Below are 18,140 nucleotides of genomic sequence, written 5' to 3'. Positions count from 1 at the left end.
CTTTACATTAACTTTAGCTCTATTTCTATGATTAAGGTTCATAATCTACGGATGAGTTAATTACATACAACATATATTTTTTCACCTCGTCCCTTCTGGGACTGTGGTAGAGCGTTCACCTCCGGTGCTTGGGGTCCCTGGTTCAATCGCAGCTCGCGCCGTGTAGACTTTGTGGTGGACAAACAACGTTCTCGTGGGTTTTCTCGAGGTTCTCCCGTTTCCTCCCACTTTCTTCATTCCACCACTTCATTCATTTCTCATAATCACCGTCTCCTTTAGCCCTACCGGCTTAACTGTGAGACGTTAAACTCAAAGATTTCTATTAGTAACATCATCCGCCCGAGAACACTAGCTGTCCGATTGGTAGCAAATATAATTGCCGGACATCTACACTACTAGGTAATACAGGACCTTCCCTATCACTATCCATACTCCCACTACTAATACTTGGTCAAATTACTCTACTAATACTAGAATCTGTGGCAGTAATTCAATCTTATGTATTCGCAGTCTTAGTTACATTATATTCAAGAAAAGTTACCTATGTTAGCACCACAAAACCACACCTATCTCCTAGTTGATCAAAATCCTTGACCTCTCACTGGAGCTCTAGGAGCTCTAATTACAACTACAGGCCTCACTAAATGATTTCATCAATATGACCCTTCCCTATTTTTCTCGGTATATTAATTATATTACTATAATAATGACTTAATGATTACGAGATGTAATACGAGAAGGTACCTACCAAGAACTCCATAATATCCAAGTAACATTAGGTCTTCGATGAGGTGTAATCTTATTTATTATTTCGGATTTTTTTGTTTCCTTTTTCTGAGCTTTCTTTCATAGAAGTCTCGTCCCAACTGTAGAAATTGGGTCATTCTGACCTCCCACAGATATTGTACCATTCAATCCTATACATGTCCCCCTCCTCAATACCGCTATCCTTCTAGCATCAGGAGTTACTGTAACATGAGCTCACCATAGATTAATAGAAGCTAATCACATCGAAGCAACACCAGGTCTTCTTCTTACAATCCTCTTAGGACTATACTTTAGAGCACTGCAAGCACATGAGTATTATGAAACCCCATTTACCATTGCAGAATGGCTCAACATTCTTTATAGCAACAGGCTTCCACGGACTTCACGTCATCATTGGCTCCACATTTTTAGCTGCCTGCTTACTCCGTCACATCTTATCACATTTTTCCCAAAATCACCACTTTGGATTTGAGGTCGCCACTTGATACTGACACTTAGTAGACGTAGTATGATTATTCCATTATATTTTTATTTATTGATGAGGAGATTAGCCTATTTAATATATAAAAAGAATATTAAATTAAATAGGCAATTAATAAGATTTTAACAACCGCTTTACTAACCATTATTATTTGTTCCGTCGTTATAACTATCTCAACACTACTCTAAGTATCATCTCTCTATCACCATACAACATCTTTTCCATATCGACCATGTCAGTTGGCAATGTCGACTCATGGAGAACAGAAACTTCATCTACCACGCCTTCGATAGGGAATCTTGTTAATAAATTATCAATTAAAGCCTGATAAACTGATGATTTCTTATTTGTTTATAAATTTAATTTTTGTAATTACACATGAAGGTTTGATGCCATTACCAAGTTCCCTCCTCCGTCTAGAAAGCGAAAGGGAACGAGGTTCCTGGAAAGTGTTCAGAGGTGAATGGGAATTTCCCTCCTTCTTCCCCTTCAATTACCACACTGCTATTTGCCATGTGCCAAATTACGATAAATTCCAATTAAATTATCATAGTATAATTATTTCCTTGTTGAATTATCAATACTTTTCAGTGGAAAAAAGGATGAAATTTGAAAGTTCCACATCAAGCTAAGTAGACCAACGTAAAGGGAAAAAGTATAAAATTTTCCATATAATTTTGCGTACAATCTAAACTTAAAATTTCCGTGTAATTAAGCTTACAGTACAAATTTTATGCCTATTTTAGTCACAAGTTTTTGGGTTGTTTGCCCTGTGCTGTAAGCCCTCCATATAATAAACATAAGCTTCAGCAATTATTATAGTAGAAAGCAATGTATATATAAAGCCAAGCACTGTATTTTTTGTTTCTGTTTTTTTTTTCTTAAATAACATCGATCGTTTTCGATCATTTTTACAAACCAACTCACTACCAATTTTCCATATATAGAAAGCCCCCCCACACACACACACATAAAGGAGAATTTTAAAAAATGCTAGGACACATTCTGTTTATTTTCAATAGAGTTAATACACTGAATTTCAGCTCCGTAAGTTTAAAGGCTTGCGAGATACTCATTTTTTTCCGCAAAAATTCGGATCCTCTCTACCTCCTTAGGATATTATGCATTATAATAAAAGCAATATAACATCCCAGTTTGGATTAAGGCCTAACTGTATACCAAAAGTAATTTCATTTGACTTTGCAATTTGACCGTGATGATCAGGCACACATAGTTACATTCAATTTTTTTATATAATAATTTATATATTACAGTGATACAAAAGGGTATTTTTTCCAGTAGTTAGCTCCTCTAAAAACTCACAGATCTCGAAAGCCAAGTAGTAGTATAAGTCCTATTGCTATTATTACAATTAAAAATATCAATATCCAAAAGTGCCTGAAGTTCTTTTTTCACTGGTTAGATATACTCACCTCAGGTAAGTAAACAGAAACAAGTGGAAAAGGAAGTGAAATGAAGGTCTTGAAGTAAAACGAAGACAAATTTACCAGTCTTCAGAAGATACTGTCTACAATGCAGTGAGCAGAGAGAGTCGGTAGATCATACTGTCGGTGGGTCGCAGTGGGTCACGGTGGGTGGTAGGTCACATGCTGTTGACCCACGACCCACTAACCCACTCAGCAAAGTTGACCCACTGACCCACTCCATCTCTGGTTCAGTCTACATTTGGCCAATTTCGACTTATCTAAAAATTTAGAAGAATCCATGGCGCCAGGTCCGTAAGTGCTCGATGTATTTCCCTTGGTTCCTAACAATAGCCCGACAGCGTAATTTCCACTGTAATAGGCTTCTCTGAAGAACTGGTAGGGAAATCTTGTCCCATTCCCTTTGCGCAGCTTTCCAAAGTCCTTCCACAGTTGGCACACGCCGTTTTCCCAAAGCCCGCGTCAGCAATCCAATTCCACAATAGTCCATAGGACTTGCATCTGAAGATTTAACAGATATCTCATTGAAAGGATCATCTGTATACCACTTGCCTCCTCCATCTCCCTGTAGAATGCGAGGGACGATCGTGAGGTATGTGATGAGGCCTTGTCCATGTGAATGCACATCAGATTGGCGTCATTTCCGTACATTGTTGGAATCTCATGCTCGTAGATCGGCCGCACGGTCTGCTCCTGAAAATACTGCGAATTTATTTTGCAGTTCTTCGCCACCCAACGAATCTTCAGACCTCGGTAACAGTAGCCAGTAACGACCAGACACGGACCCACCTTCTGAAGTTCTTGGCGCCTTTCTCTCGGTACCAGATGTCTCTCGGAAAGGTAAATCCATGCTTTATCGAGCGTTACAACATACATCCACCTTTGTTTTGCCAGATACCGTTTGTACTGCTTCCGGGCGTTACACTTTCGTTCCTTTTGGTGGGCATCCGTGAGAAGATGGCCGGAGCTTTCACGACTTTTTGCTGCTTGAGTTGATGGTGTAACGTCCGGCTCACAGTCCCGAAAGACACGTCAAGACGATTAGCCATACACCTTTGTGTTGGCGGATTTTCTTACATTGCCATTTTTTGAAGTTTTCTCTGCATGGTGGAGGTGGCGCTGGCGAATTCCCGCTTCCTAGGTAACTTCGTTGGTGATCCAAATAGTGAAACTTCGTTGCCCTTGTACTTTTTAATAACATTTTTATTCCACTTAAACTGATGTTGTAACCATTCTTCTTGCACTGTTTTCTAATGACAGCAACACTAAAGTGGGCGTCATAAAGAGCCGCACATAGCCTTCCCAATACCGGCTTAGTTTGGGCGGAATTTTGGTCACAGAGCGGAAACCCACACACTTCGAAACAAATTTAACACAACACTCACAACAATGGTCCTGTTTTGTGCGTTATTGTCGTCCACGCGGAAAAACAACTCCGTTCCCAGGAAGCCACTGCACAATACTGCAGGACGCCACGAGCCAGATCGGGTGAGTCCATTCTGCCCGGGAGGAGGAAGGAACGAAATCGGCCAAACGTAGGGTGAACAACCTCTGTATGAGCAGTATGCATCAACATGTATCCATTGGTGCGAAAATGAGACAAGGTTGATGCAGTGTTGCCATGTAAAAAGGCTGTTTAGTGCAAGTCAGTTTTTTTTTTTTCAGAAACGTGGCCACTGCAAAGACTGTTGTAAAATTACTGTAACAGGTGTGTTTTAGGTTAATTAATGATAAGCAACAGAAATTTGCTCATAATTGATAACCTGAGATTTTATTCAAAAATTTGCAATAGAAAATTACTTATCAACAGCTAGTGCTCTCAACGGGAAGACCGACCCAAATCACAAATTTTTGCATAAAACCTCAGGTTATTATGCGCAAATTCTCATTGCTTATCATTAATTAACCTAAAACACATCTGTTGCAGTAATTTTACGACAACAGTGTTTGCAGGGGTCACGTTTCTGTCAAAAACACCCATTATACAGACTTGCATTTAATAGCCTTATAACATGCCAACGTTGCATCAACTTTGTCTCATTTTCGCAATAATGGATAAACTTGATGCATAGTGCACATATACAGAGATTCACCCGTAGGAAATCAGTTTTCTGCAACTGAATATTGATTTTCCTCATTTTGTACATTTTTTTATTTTACACTTTTGATACTTTCTTTCGTTACTACAGAAAAACGTTACAAATTCCAACATCGGTCATGATTTCGAAAATATCTACATGGACTACACTTACGTTTGTTTCAAGTCTCAGGTTTTCCGGGATGACTCTTCTATAATTATAATCCGTCAATCAGAACATTTTCGAGCCATTAGTTTAAAAGTTGCAAGGGCATTTCGAGATAAATAGCCCATCCTTGGGAGGTGAATCTACTCATAGGAATATCCAGTGAACATTTCTTTGAAATTGCTTTCTCCCGGAGTTACAGATTGCCAAAAGCGTGAGAAAATGAATTTTGGATATGAATGTCTCCAAAACCACTATCCATGGAGCTGAGATAACATGGTGTCGCCTTTGAATTTTTTAGACTTCACAAGAGATTCCTCCATAGGAAGTTGGATATTCCGTTAGGTAAGATGGGCCCCATTCATGTCGTATGGAACGGCGTCCCAACAACAAAAAAATTCACTGAGAGAACATCGATGTCTTTAACAGAATCAGAGTGATGAAGAATTTTGATATATTGTGCGTGGTTGTATACCAGGTAATGATTGTATTGTAGTGAATAAAATGGAATTAAATAAATTTTCCCTTTAGTTACCCACGATCATGGCCTGCAGAGTAAAACAGATATGTAGTTTATGATATTGTTATTCTGTAAAGGATACTAAATACTGGAAAGTCAACTGAAAACGGAACCTTAGATTGTATGTTCTCAGTCTATCTAAATCTTAGGTTGATTTTTAACAGAATCTTGCGACAGAGACAAACAAATATGAATTGAAAAGAATAGGAAACTAATAATTGAGTGATAAAGAGGTTTTAATTTCATTACTTGTTCTCATAACGTGTATAAAGGCTGTGCTTGAGGTATGAAGAAAAGAACTGTAAGAAAAAGTTAATATGAAAAGGCACTTACATTGTGATTCTTGTGGTAGTTGAAATAAACCTCGAAGGCTCCGCCTGTTTTTAGCTAACCTAACTTATAGATGAATGGAAAGTCTGGAGCTTAAGTGTAGAGTTGAAATATGTTGACTATGCATGCCTTTCTATTTCCTTGTTTGGAAATTCCACGTGTATGTCTGATAGAACAAAATAAGTTTTGGGCTTGCCTCAATAAACCAAATTAGATTTTGGAAACTACCCTGACCTAATTAATTCAATTCAGAAATTTGGTATTTTGTAGTCAAACCTGTTTACATATATTTAAAAAATATATTTAGAATAATGTTAGTGTTTTTAAAATTTGGTATACTATAATATTTAATAATTTTGGAAGATTTGATGGAGTGACGACGCGCTAGGAGATAGATGTTCCTTCCTCCAAAAATACATGAACGAATGTTCTCCACAACAAACTCACATGGCCTGGGACCGAAAGTGGAACATAAAAGAATTTCAAATAAGCAGTATATACATTTTTCTTTCTTTTTAAATTTAAAATATTTTACCTAAGAGCGGTGACCTTGTTCCTTATGCAAATGCAACTAAACAAATATATATCCTTACATTATACCTACACGCGAGTTGTATTATATCTTAATTTGGCATCAATCTAATACATGAAATAATAATTTTGCAATCCAATAAATGTGCCAGAAGTAATGTTTTCAAAACAACTTCAACGTCTTGCATTACTATTTACTAATGTATTTGATTTGGATCAGAGTTCCCAGTGGTGAGGAAAAATCTAGAGGATTTGACTTCCAATCAGGGATGAATTCAGGGGGTAGCCGAAGAAAATTCTGTCCCCCAGGGGGAAAATCCCAGAATTTCAGTCACAAAATGTAGAAATTACTTCACCCAATTATTTACTTTTCTTTCCGTTCACGTGCAGACGAAATCCGATCTCTCAATATACATATAAATGATGCAGACCCAGTCTATATAAATATTAAACAGGTAACATCTAAGATAGAATACCAAATAGTCAATAAAACCTGTATTTCTTAACGCTATGACCGAGTTTGGCAGAACATGAAATTGTCAACTGTTGAAGAAAGGTTTGCATTTTAGTAGGTACTATGCTCTTGCCCTATATTATATATTAGTAGGTTGCACTAGCACAGATTGAGATAGGAAAGGAAAGATAGGGAAGATCTTTCGATCTTTCCATATGATCTCTGATGTCCGCAGACTTCAGTTCTTGAAAATGTACAGTTCTTGCAATATTTGAAATAGAACGCCTAAATCCCATTTCTCGCATCGGAACTAACAAACGTAAACGTGTTTTACGATTGTTAAAGTAAATACACCTTTCTTTAATTAAAAATAAGTCAGTTAAAGGGTGAGATTCAGAGGGCGTCATTTAGAGGGATCAGGGAGGAACAGTTATCCCTCCAGGGTCAGAGATTTATATACGAGGGCCATCCGGAAAGTGGTACCCGTTTGCACCGCATGGAACGCTGATGACTCGAGGAGCCGCTGGGCAAGGTCAGACCGCGTCAGTGGCTTGTCTGCCTGCTTTGTGCGAGGTTGCGTGACGCTAGCAGTGCCTGTATTGTGTCTGTGCACGTTTATAATGATTAAACGAATTGAGAACCCCGCCAGTTGTGAAGTGAGGGCCGTGATTAAATTTCTTAATGCACGAAACGTTCGACCTTGTGAAATTCATCGCCAATTAAAGGAGGTGTACGGAGACAATGTGATGGACGAGTCGTCTGTTCGGCTCTGGTGTCGTAACTTCAACCTGGGGAGGGGGAGTACACACGACGAGGAGCGTTCAGGGAGACCATCTGCCATTACAGACGAACTGCTGAGGTCAGTAGACGAATGCGTGAGGAACGATCGGCGCGTCACAATTGATGAACTCTATGAACATTTTCCTAAAGCGTCTCGAACAATTGTTCATGAAATTGTCAAAGACCATCTGCATTATTCAAAAATCTATGCAAGATGGGTCCCTCGCATGCTCACAGATGAGCACAAAACCAAGCGTATGGCTGCAGCACTGACGTTTCTGGGACGTTATTCCGATGAAGGAGACTCTTTAATGAATCGCATCATTACAGGGGACGAAATGGGTTTGTTATGCATCACCTGAGAGTAAACGACAGTCCATGGAGTGGCATCACGCTCATTCACCAACCAAACCAAAAAAATTCAAGACAGTTCCGTCCACCAAGAAACTCATGGCAACCATATTCTGGGATTGACGAGGTGTACTGCTCATTGATTTTATGGCCCGTGGAGACACAATTAATGCTAATGCGTATTGTGAAACATTAAAGAAATTACGGCGAGCGATACAAAATCGACGGCGAGGTCTGTTGTCTACAGGCGTCATTCTCCTTCATGACAATGCCAGGCCTCATGCAGCTGCGAAAACACAACAACTTCTGCAGCAATTCAAGTGGGAAACCTTCGATCATCCACCGTATAGCCCGGACTTGGTCCCTTCGGATTTTCATCTCTTTACGAAGCTTAAAGACTTTCTGGTAGGAAAAAGATTTGACAGCGATGAAGAACTTAAACGAGACGTGACTACGTATCTCAATACGCTGGCGGCGGAGGACTATGACGCTGGAATACAAAAACTCGTCGCATGGTATGACAAATGCCTCAATTATCTTGGTGATTATGTGGAGAAGTAGTGTAAAGTATGCTCTTTCCAATAAAAATGTGTATATTTGTTAATATGTACTACTGTGTTTTTATTGCACAAACGGGTACCACTTTCCGGATGGCCCTCGTAGAATTTATCAATATAATAGTAGTATACAAGTGAAAGATTGCTATTGAAGGTGAGGAAGATCCTGCTCAGTGCCCTGCCATGAGGGAGGGGCAAGCGGGGCGACGGCCCCGGGGGCCGAAGTAAGCGGCGCAAAATTCGGGAGGGAAAAAGAAAAGAAAAAAAGGGAAGAAAAAAGAGAGGAATGAAACACATGTGCACATGTGGGCATATGCACATATATAAAATGAAAGGAAATAAGTAATAAAAAGTACTCAAAATCAAGGAAAAGCAGGGTTTACTTTTTAAAAGTTTCTCACCTTTCGCAGGTGGTCTGTCGACCTCACTCATATGTCGTATACGCTCGCCCCAAGCGCTCATTTTCCACGACACGGCACCAATCCTACTGAAGATTAAGTAAACTAAACTATTGATGTGTATGCAGTGAAAAAACCAAGGCTAATATGCTTGATTTAGAATCAGAAGTGTGAGAAAGAATTTTTTGATTTAGAATCAGAAGTTTTTAAAAAGATTTAAATTAGCTCAAAAATATGTGATTTAATTTGAATCTTTTTAAAAACTTCTACATTAGTAACAAACAATAACTACTGAATATAGGAAATAATAACAAAAATAGTTATTGTAAATAGCAGCTAAAGTATAGTCTAAAATATTTTTGCCAGTCTTTATTTAATGATTTAGATAAAATTAAACGTTTTTTTTTAAAAAAAATAATCTCACATTGAATATTTATTAGCAATTAGTCTCAATATTAGGCAAGACGTGCATGTAAATGGGATTGTTAAATATGCTGCTTTCTTGCAAAAATAGAGAAAAACAACCCTCCCCCCGAGGAGTTCACATTCCCCCCAGGGCGAAAATGTCTGAATTCAACACTGCTTCCAATTATCAACAAAAAGTGATTTTCCGATTGCCAAGTTTTTAAAGTGAGTTTTAAATGTCGATTTGCTGACATACTTACAAATTTAGTGACTTATGTGCTGCAAACAACTTGTTCTTGTCTAATGAAGCACTATTTGTTCGAATCAAATTAGATTTGATGGGCCTTATGCAGAGTCGTTTTGAAGCGCGATTAGTGCCATACTAAAGAATGCGACTAACATAAGGCTCCTGCAGTAGTCAGTGATTTCGTATGACGCTAATCATACGTCGTAACGACTCTGCATAAGGCGGGATATTTCTTTTCTTTCTTTTTTCTTTTTGTTTTAAACAGGGTTAACGATGACGAGATAGCAAGTAGGTCTACAAAATATGACCACCTCTCCATTATCCCGCATTTTTGCTGTTACATTTTATCCTCTAACGGAGAACAATTCTAACCTTCAATGTTCTTTAATTTACGCAGCTTCCGTTAAGAGATACGAATAGAACAGCATTAATACCAATCCGATTAGCTATACATGCACAAGTTAAGTGATGTGAGTATTAAATTTTTTTCTTTGTGACTTTGAATTTTTGTGAATTTTTAAAAATCTAAAACAAAAATTCAATGCTGACCAAACACAAACTAAGCTTTTGGCAATACATTTGGCAATATACCATTGACCTTATCAAAGACATTGCCCTATCCATATGACGTTACAAAAACTGAGACACTAATAATAGTAAGTGTTTACTTTGGTCAGATTTGATTGTTATATATGTAGTTCCAAAGCTAGAATGAGCATGCTTGTAAAAAAATGTACAATTACTTTATAATAGTATATAATTGTAAGCAAAATATTATAGGCCTTATGCAGAGTCGTTCTGACACGTGATTAGTGCTAAAGAGTACGACTAACATATGTTTCCTGCAGTAGTCAGACATTTAGTATGACGCTAATCATACTTAAAAACGACTCTGAGTAAGGCCCTATGGATTCAATTTTATTATCATCTTTTGGAGCCATTTCATCTCTTGCTTAGCGACTTGGTTATCATCGTTTCGGCAACACTGACTTGGTTATGAAAACTAGCCTTCGCTATTGATTTCCAAGCTAAATTTAACTGTTTGTAAACTGAAAATATTTCAATTATAAATTCTGAAAATAACTAGTAATAAGTTTCATTAATATTTTTTTCTAATTTGCAACATCGATAAAATAAAATTAATAGTAACCACTGGTACTGAGATTAACATCGGAAGTTGTTGGGATAGAGAGTATATTTCAGTCTCCATCTTGGGTATCAGGGATAGGTAAAAGTACCCATGGCTCTCATCTCTGCACGATTAGCCACAACAGTGGCTAGGAACCTGCCTAAAAATGTACAGCAGGTATACATAGTGAATATGAATTTCTAACAATTCTGTAAAAAGTAATATAGATTTATATGCTGCTTTATTTCTAGAACTAGAATGCATTCATGGTGGCGATAGCAATTCATATTTTCTGCTTTGGTATTAATCAAATTTTTGTAATCGTGTCTGTGTGAAGAAAAATGTAATATAGATTGTAGAAACATGTTTTCGTCGAAAGCTACTGTGAGGTTTGTTTTTACGAAGTAATTAAATTTTGCATAATTTCCGTCTGTAGAGGAGACCGGCATTACATAATTGTAGTCTGAAGCGTACAATGTAATAATTCGATTGCCAGCAAACAATTTTATACTGGAATAACCTCTCTCTCCAAATTATAGGCATATTCTTAACAATGGATTTTTGTTTTACATCCGTCGTTGTGGTTAATATAAAGAGTGTTGGTACCATATTATAATTGCTAAAAATACGAAGTTTATTTAGAAAAAGAAAAAAAAAAAGCCTAATACCATACAAAGTCGTATTAGTGCTTGTGTGGTGTTAGTCATGTTTAAGCACACCACATTTTGCAAACTTTGCAGGTAGAATGCAGTACTCCATGGAAAGACATAGGGAACAAATTTCTGCAGGCGGCAAAATAATACAGAGATTCTGAATGCTATCCCAGCTTTATTTTAGGTTTACAAGTGTAGGGTTATTAGTGTAAAATCATTGAAATTGCTGTACGTCTGTTGAAATAAACGAGTCTATATGAAACATGATTTATTATATATCCATTTTTCGCCGACGGTGTGTTTCTACATAGTGTGAAAAAGCTGTATTTTATATTTACAAGGAGAAGCTACCAAAGGCGCCGATTTCTCTGTAATTTTGGGAGGCCCATTCAGATGCAGACTGCAAACATATGAGAAGTTAAGGACAAATTGAATTCAAACTATGCCAAATATTGTATATTCACAAATACTATGAGGGGCCTGGGCCCTCCAGGATCGGCGCCGTTGGAAGCTACTAGTGTGGGCATTACTCAGGTAGATGGTTCTACCAAGTTTTGACACATTTCTTACATTTTCAGAATAGGGTACGCCTTTGTATTTTTTTTTTTTTTTTTTTTTTTTAGCAAAGCATGCACTAAAGAAGGAGCCCCATTACTACTTGAAGATTGACTTCAGAAGGGCTCACTATAAATACTGTGTGGGGGTATGACAAAAACTACAGTGCATAAAACACGAACCAACTTGTGCTAGTAGCAACTAAAAAGGACAAATACTATCTAACCGAGTCAGGGCAGGAGGGCCTGAGCGGAAGTGAGGAGTTGCTTTCGTAGAGAGCAGGCACGTCAGCAACGGGGAGGGATGGAGGAGATACGCATAAAAGAGGATAGTGGAAGAGCACGCTTGCACGTAGGCCTACAATACTTTCACTATCACTAAAAATTAATTTCAATATTCTGTGTAGTGACGGTGCATGCCTAAATCATATTCACTCTCTTCCTTCACGAAAAATGTTTCACATCGTACTTTACCTATAAATTTTCTATTTGGTTGAACCGTCTGCTCGCCGTTTCGTTTCGTTGAACCCTATTATGAATCCATGACAATCGTTAATTGAAACTCGTATCACTTCTAAATCTTACTGTTTTCACTAACTTCGTTAACGTGTATACCTACCGTCGCTGGTGCGCCTGCTACCTACGGACGCGGGCAATCAGCTTTGCCCTGCCCTGATCCGGCTCGGTATGGGATTCGTGCTTTCTACTGGCCACCTAGCGAATGTTAGCTTATGTTTAATACTGGTTTTTATGCCACATATGCGGACGCTGTATTTATACGCAAATCGTAAAATAATTGAGATTTTTTAACAATTACTTGTGGTGGCTTTCTTGAATTTTATCTATGTTAAGTAGATTAATGTTGTGTCGCCTAGCACAAATCTTTTGGAGGACAATAAGATGGAGGTTAGTGTAATACGTATTTTTCAAGTATTTCGACAGTAGCATGCGTAGATTTGACTTGTACGTGTCATTTTTAGTAGGTGATGGAATTCGTTCGCGGTATCCGATAGTGACGAAGCCGGAAAGAGGACAAATGAAGATTGTTGCTATAAGCGTCGCCGGACTAAACCTATGTACTAAGTGAACGAAACCTCACCTAACTTATGAGATTCATAACCTATTATGTTGAAAAGCTGGTGGGGCTTAAGGAAGCAAATACCGATTAAGATGTCGGCATGCGCGCATTTGACTGCTACTGAAATACGAATCTTGTAGCTAAAAGAAGGCTTCGGGTAAATTTTACAGTTCTTCATAGAATTACAAGGAACGTAATTTTTTTCGATAGCGCTTCCTGAGATTGTCAAAAAGCTACATATTTGAAAATGTAACTTTTCATAACGTTTACGACAGAAAAGATACTTATGCCTTCAGAATGCTTTGATGTTTGTGTAAAATAATTCCTGGGGTCGTTAAGTTAACGGAAGCTTATGGAGTAGCAAATACAAGAAGTTGATCATCGTTGGTGGTTTAAGAGTAAAAGAGAACTCAAAATGTTTAGGTTTCAAAATGTTACAGGCGTTGCACGTTTCGAATGTAACATGTGAATCAAGATGGTTAAGAATTATATTGGAGAGGCTAATAGTCAAATAGTCCTCAGAGTTGCCCACCAAACGAGACAAAAGAATTTTCATGACGAGTTAGAACTGTTCCACCACAAACACGCGTTTCCCGGATGAGACATCACTTTGGGTGATGCTTTTCCGAGACTCGACTGATTCAGCTCTTGTCTCTTAGGCAGTATTCTTCAGAACAGGACATTCATTTCCCTGTAAATACCTATTGGAAAACAGAAGGGCCAGCTAAAGCTGTTATCGATTAATATATAAATAAATAAATCATTAGTGAAAACATCACAACGAGTAACATTTATTCAGTCACCACTTCAATCCTTAGCAGTTAGTGACGAGTCTGAGTCAGTATCCAATGTAACCAGGGTCGGTAGGGTCCTGTAATTCAACCTTCTTGGAGACGTGAAGAATGTCCTATACTGTGAGGGTTGATCTTTGAATGGTAGTCTGTGCATTCAGCAACCCAGTTCCAGTTATAGTTCGGAGCCCATCTTAATATTAGGAGCTTCCAACCACCTCGTAAAATATGATCAGCTAGACATTTCATAGAATAATTCACTTTGTATTGTTTAACTAGATTTAGAATATACAAACACCTAACGTGCTTTCGCATTAAATTTAGCCCCCTCTCCTGGTCTAATGGCTAGCAAGTGTACCGTTGCATGTAATCTCGGATTCGATTCGAAGTAGGAGAGCACAAGAAGTTACTCATCATTCGCTTTTATTAGTCATTCGTCTCCTTAAGCCTAAAGGACCGTGGGACGTTACAAAGTCAGTTGTTTACGTACTAAATTATAATCTTCACGCAGTACACTACACGTGGAGCAATGTGAATTGCAGAAAAAAATTAATAGCTGGAGTGGTGATAAACCTAATCTGTATGTCTCATATCAAACTCTTTCGCTATTGTACTTGGGATTTTTTTCTAGTATTTAGCTTTTTCTTTTTCAGTTAATGTTTTGTCTGGAGATAGTCAGATGCAAACCAACACTTTAAATTTTAATTAGTTTTGTTCTCTTGCAATGACATGAAACTGAGAAAAGATGAAAGCAACATCTACATTCGAAACTTCGGATGTCAATATCTCCACCTGGCTGATAGCCCGAGAACACTTAATAAAATCATGTCGCCAGGAAAAATAACTGTGGTACAGTAATAGATGTTCAATGAGAGAATCTATTAGGTGCTTGATTCGTTATTGACTAATAGAGGTCATACTATGTTAGTATAGTGAACGTGGCACTATAGTCCACGCCACTCGAATTGGTGTGTGGCATCAGCCACTAAGCTCGCAGTGTGCTGTTACCAAACCTTTAGGGAGGAATCTAATCATTCATAATTGATTTTGTTCATATTTGTGGACAATTATGATTGATTCGATTCCTCCCTGAAGGTTTAGTAACAGCGCACTGCGAACTTACTAGGTGATGCCACACGCCAATTCGGGTGACGCGGTCTATAGACTATATAAACACACTATAAGAAGACTTTAATATCAGTTTGAGACTTCAGATTGTAGTGAAAAGAACAAGTATTTATTGCCTTGAAAGTGTAGGGTTTAAAAAAATATTTGTGAGAAATATTACTTTCCTGCTATCATCTCAAGAAATCTGCTGAAAATCAGTTTGCTAGTGGAGGCTTAAGGAGAGAATGCTGTGTTTGAAGCAACATGAAGGGATTGGTTTTGAATATTCAAAGACAACGATTTTGGCTTCATTGATAATGTCCATGTTAGCCAAAAAAGTTTGGAGGTAGAGAGAATAAGATTCGTCTCAGATGCCTATAGAGTTACCTGAATGTTGATGCATCAGCTGTTAGCAAATGTTTAAAGGCAATGCGAATGGTCCAGAATTTAGAAAACTGGGTACCGCATTGAGTGAAAGGATCATGGTTAAACTTTTAACCATTTATGAATTGCTGCTTCAGAGACAAAAACGGAAGTCGTTTTTTGCATTGAATTGTTACTGTCAATAAAAAGTAGATTCGTTACGACAATCCAAAGCGCAGTAAATCATGGGTGCAACCCGGCCAATTATCAATGCTGTAACAGGTTGTTCATGATAAGCAAGTCACGGTGTGCAGTTGTTGAGGTCAAGTCGGTGTAGTCTATTATGAGCTGCTACGACCGAGTCACTGTTAATGCTGAATGCTACAAAACACAATTACATAGTTTGAATCGAGTACTTAAAGAAAGACGTCTGTAGTATGTCAAAAAAGATAAAATTATTGCTCCCCCATGAGTGCCAGACCATGTATGGCAAACCTAGTGATGGAAACCTTGGAGGTGCTTTGATGGGATATTTTATCCCACCCGCCTTATTTGCCAGACAATGTTCTTTTATGCTACCATTTATTTCGGTCAATGAAGCATTCCCTGTCTGAACAACATTTTATATCTTTGAACTTATCAAAAATGGTTCGTTGGTCGGATCTCAAAAGAACCCGATATATACACCCGAAAAGTGGAAAAAGCTTCCAAGGGACAATACTTCCAATAAAATATAACATTATTTTTTTGAAGTAAGTAGGAGTTTTTAATGCAGAAAACAATGAGAATTTATTCAGATACTTAGTAGGGCCAATTCTTTGCCAGTTGAATAATAACATTCTTATATTGTCATACATTTCGACGGTACTTCGCAGCTACCTCGTATCTCAAAACAAAACACTACTTTACAGAAGAAAGAAAAGTTTGAGAAAGTTGGAGATTAGTTGAAAGTCTGCCATTTTTCTGATGGAGAAACCAATTACGATAACAAGCCGACCTCTCCATAAAAAAAAGTCGCAAACTTTTAACTAATTTCCAACTTTTTCAAACGTTTTAGTTCTTCTTTTGTCAAGTTGTGTATTTTTGAGATACGAGGTAACTGCATTGTACCGTCGATTTGTACCTTCTAACGACCAATTAGATTACAGCTCCATGCTCCTATTAAACGATTACGATCATAAGTATTTCCACATGGAAACTATTGTTGAAACTAAGGTACGACATATTTTCGTCATCTTTGTGGAGATTGCTTGCTTCTATTTAATAAGTGTTGTCTCGTAAACTTCGAACTGTTATAACTCTGAAATGAAAATGTGGTATGAACGTGAATTACGCACAACGAAAGTCAAGAGTAGTGAAATCTGAAGTCCAGAGTAATAATGTAGATTGTTGTATATTCCTTTCTTTAATAAAGTTCTTTAAAAAAAATCCGAGGAAATCAAATACGCCGCATAAGTAGCCACAAATGAGGGAAAGAATGAGGTTACTTGTAAGAAAATGAAAAGAGGAAATCTTTTAGTTTAACGTCCTACAATTATTCCCTCTAGGCTAAGGGAGAATCACTCGAAAGGAGAAAAACGATAAAAATGGTGAAAACATTTTCAAAATCCTATACCACGAGAACTATTTCTGTAATTTTAGACGTTGCTCATGTTAAAAATAACGATGTGATGTGTTGTTTTCAACGCATGGGTTCATAGGTAAGTAGCATTTTATAACGTCAGCATCAACACTAGATGTTTGAAAAATTCTTACCTTATATCAGTATTGTGATGACCAAATTGCACCAAGCTTTGCGTAATTTGTTTGTACATTATAGATAAAAACTAGGAAAATCAAATCTACTTTTATTCGGAAAATCATTGAAGTCTAGTTACATATCAACGTGGTTGGAAACACTTAAAAATGCTAGAACTACCTATCCATCATTTACAGCATTTATACGACTCCATAAATTACGAAACCGTGTCCACAAAGCCATAAGATTCAAGGTCTGTTTTAGTGAACTTTGTGGTGGACAAACACCGTGTGCCTGTGTTTTCTTTGGGTTCTACCGTTTCCTCCCACTTTCTTCATTCCACCATTTCATTCATTACTCATCATCACTGTCTCCTTTAGCCTAACCGGCATAACCGTGGGACGTAAAATTCAAAGATTTCATTTCATTTTTTCATGGTCTGTTTCATGTGATGAATGATTCGTAGCACCATCATGTTGATAACAGTATTCTTTTTGATCTTTTAGCCTAGTAACTAGCACGCGTGCTTTCGGTGCATGGGATCCCGTGTTCGATTCCCAGTGGAGATAACAGAAGGCATTACAATTACGGTGGTTCGGATTCCACCTTAAAGTGTAATTCCACGTCTTACATAAACCTCTGCGGAAAAGGAACGCTTATTGCATCAAACAAAATAAATCTCATTCATCAGCCTCCAATATGGATACGAAGGTTTATGTTCTTAATAGGTCTTCCACTTCTAGGCGTCACACAGTTCCTGCCTCTAAAAATTTTTGAAGTCGCAATATTGTTTTCCCATGTGGTATAGGCTAGGAAACCTTAGCACAAATTATTCCCACATCTGTTGAATTATCCGTTCAAGAAGGCACTAATAATAAACACGTTCTTGCTATGTGTACGTGGCATGTAAACAATGACAAACAAAAATAGACATTATCATAACGAAAATAAACAATGACAACACTACATGTAAACAACTAACACACAGAAGACGGGAGCAATGAGGTTTTGTTTCAGACATTTTGTTCTATTGCCAACCAAACACACAATAGAAATAACCATATAAGTTATGTTTAGTTCAGGTGTTTAAATTTGCTAAATTTTTGTTTTTTCCTCTATAATATACAGACACTTGCCACCCAGTTTGGTGCTTACAGTGTGCCTAGCAGACAAAAAATTGTGGAAAACTAGGTTTTCATACTGACGTCATAAAATAT

At 37.7% G+C, this 18,140-nt stretch overlaps 2 protein-coding genes across 2 annotated transcripts in view; one reads left to right on the top strand and one right to left on the bottom strand.

The window, feature by feature from the left end:
- LOC145675263 (acidic mammalian chitinase-like) overlaps positions 1-18,140 on the bottom strand; it is a 354,567-nt gene that overhangs the window by 153,007 nt on the left and 183,420 nt on the right. The gene's annotated exons all lie outside the window — the stretch shown is intronic.
- The window catches only part of blw (ATP synthase subunit alpha blw, mitochondrial), a 76,308-nt gene continuing 68,828 nt past the window's right edge, over positions 10,661-18,140 (top strand). The window contains exon 1 of the mRNA XM_081745643.1: positions 10,661-10,816. Coding sequence (XP_081601769.1) covers positions 10,751-10,816 — 66 coding nt within the window. The 5' untranslated portion in view covers positions 10,661-10,750. The remainder of the gene's footprint in view (positions 10,817-18,140) is intronic.

Source organism: Thermobia domestica, chromosome 2 (genome assembly GCF_964235325.1).
Source record: "Thermobia domestica chromosome 2, izTheDome1.hap1.1, whole genome shotgun sequence".
Classification (NCBI taxonomy): Eukaryota; Metazoa; Arthropoda; class Insecta; order Zygentoma; family Lepismatidae; genus Thermobia; species Thermobia domestica.
The sequence above is the reverse complement of the archived record's forward strand: the minus strand, read 5'-3'. Positions and strand labels throughout refer to the sequence as shown.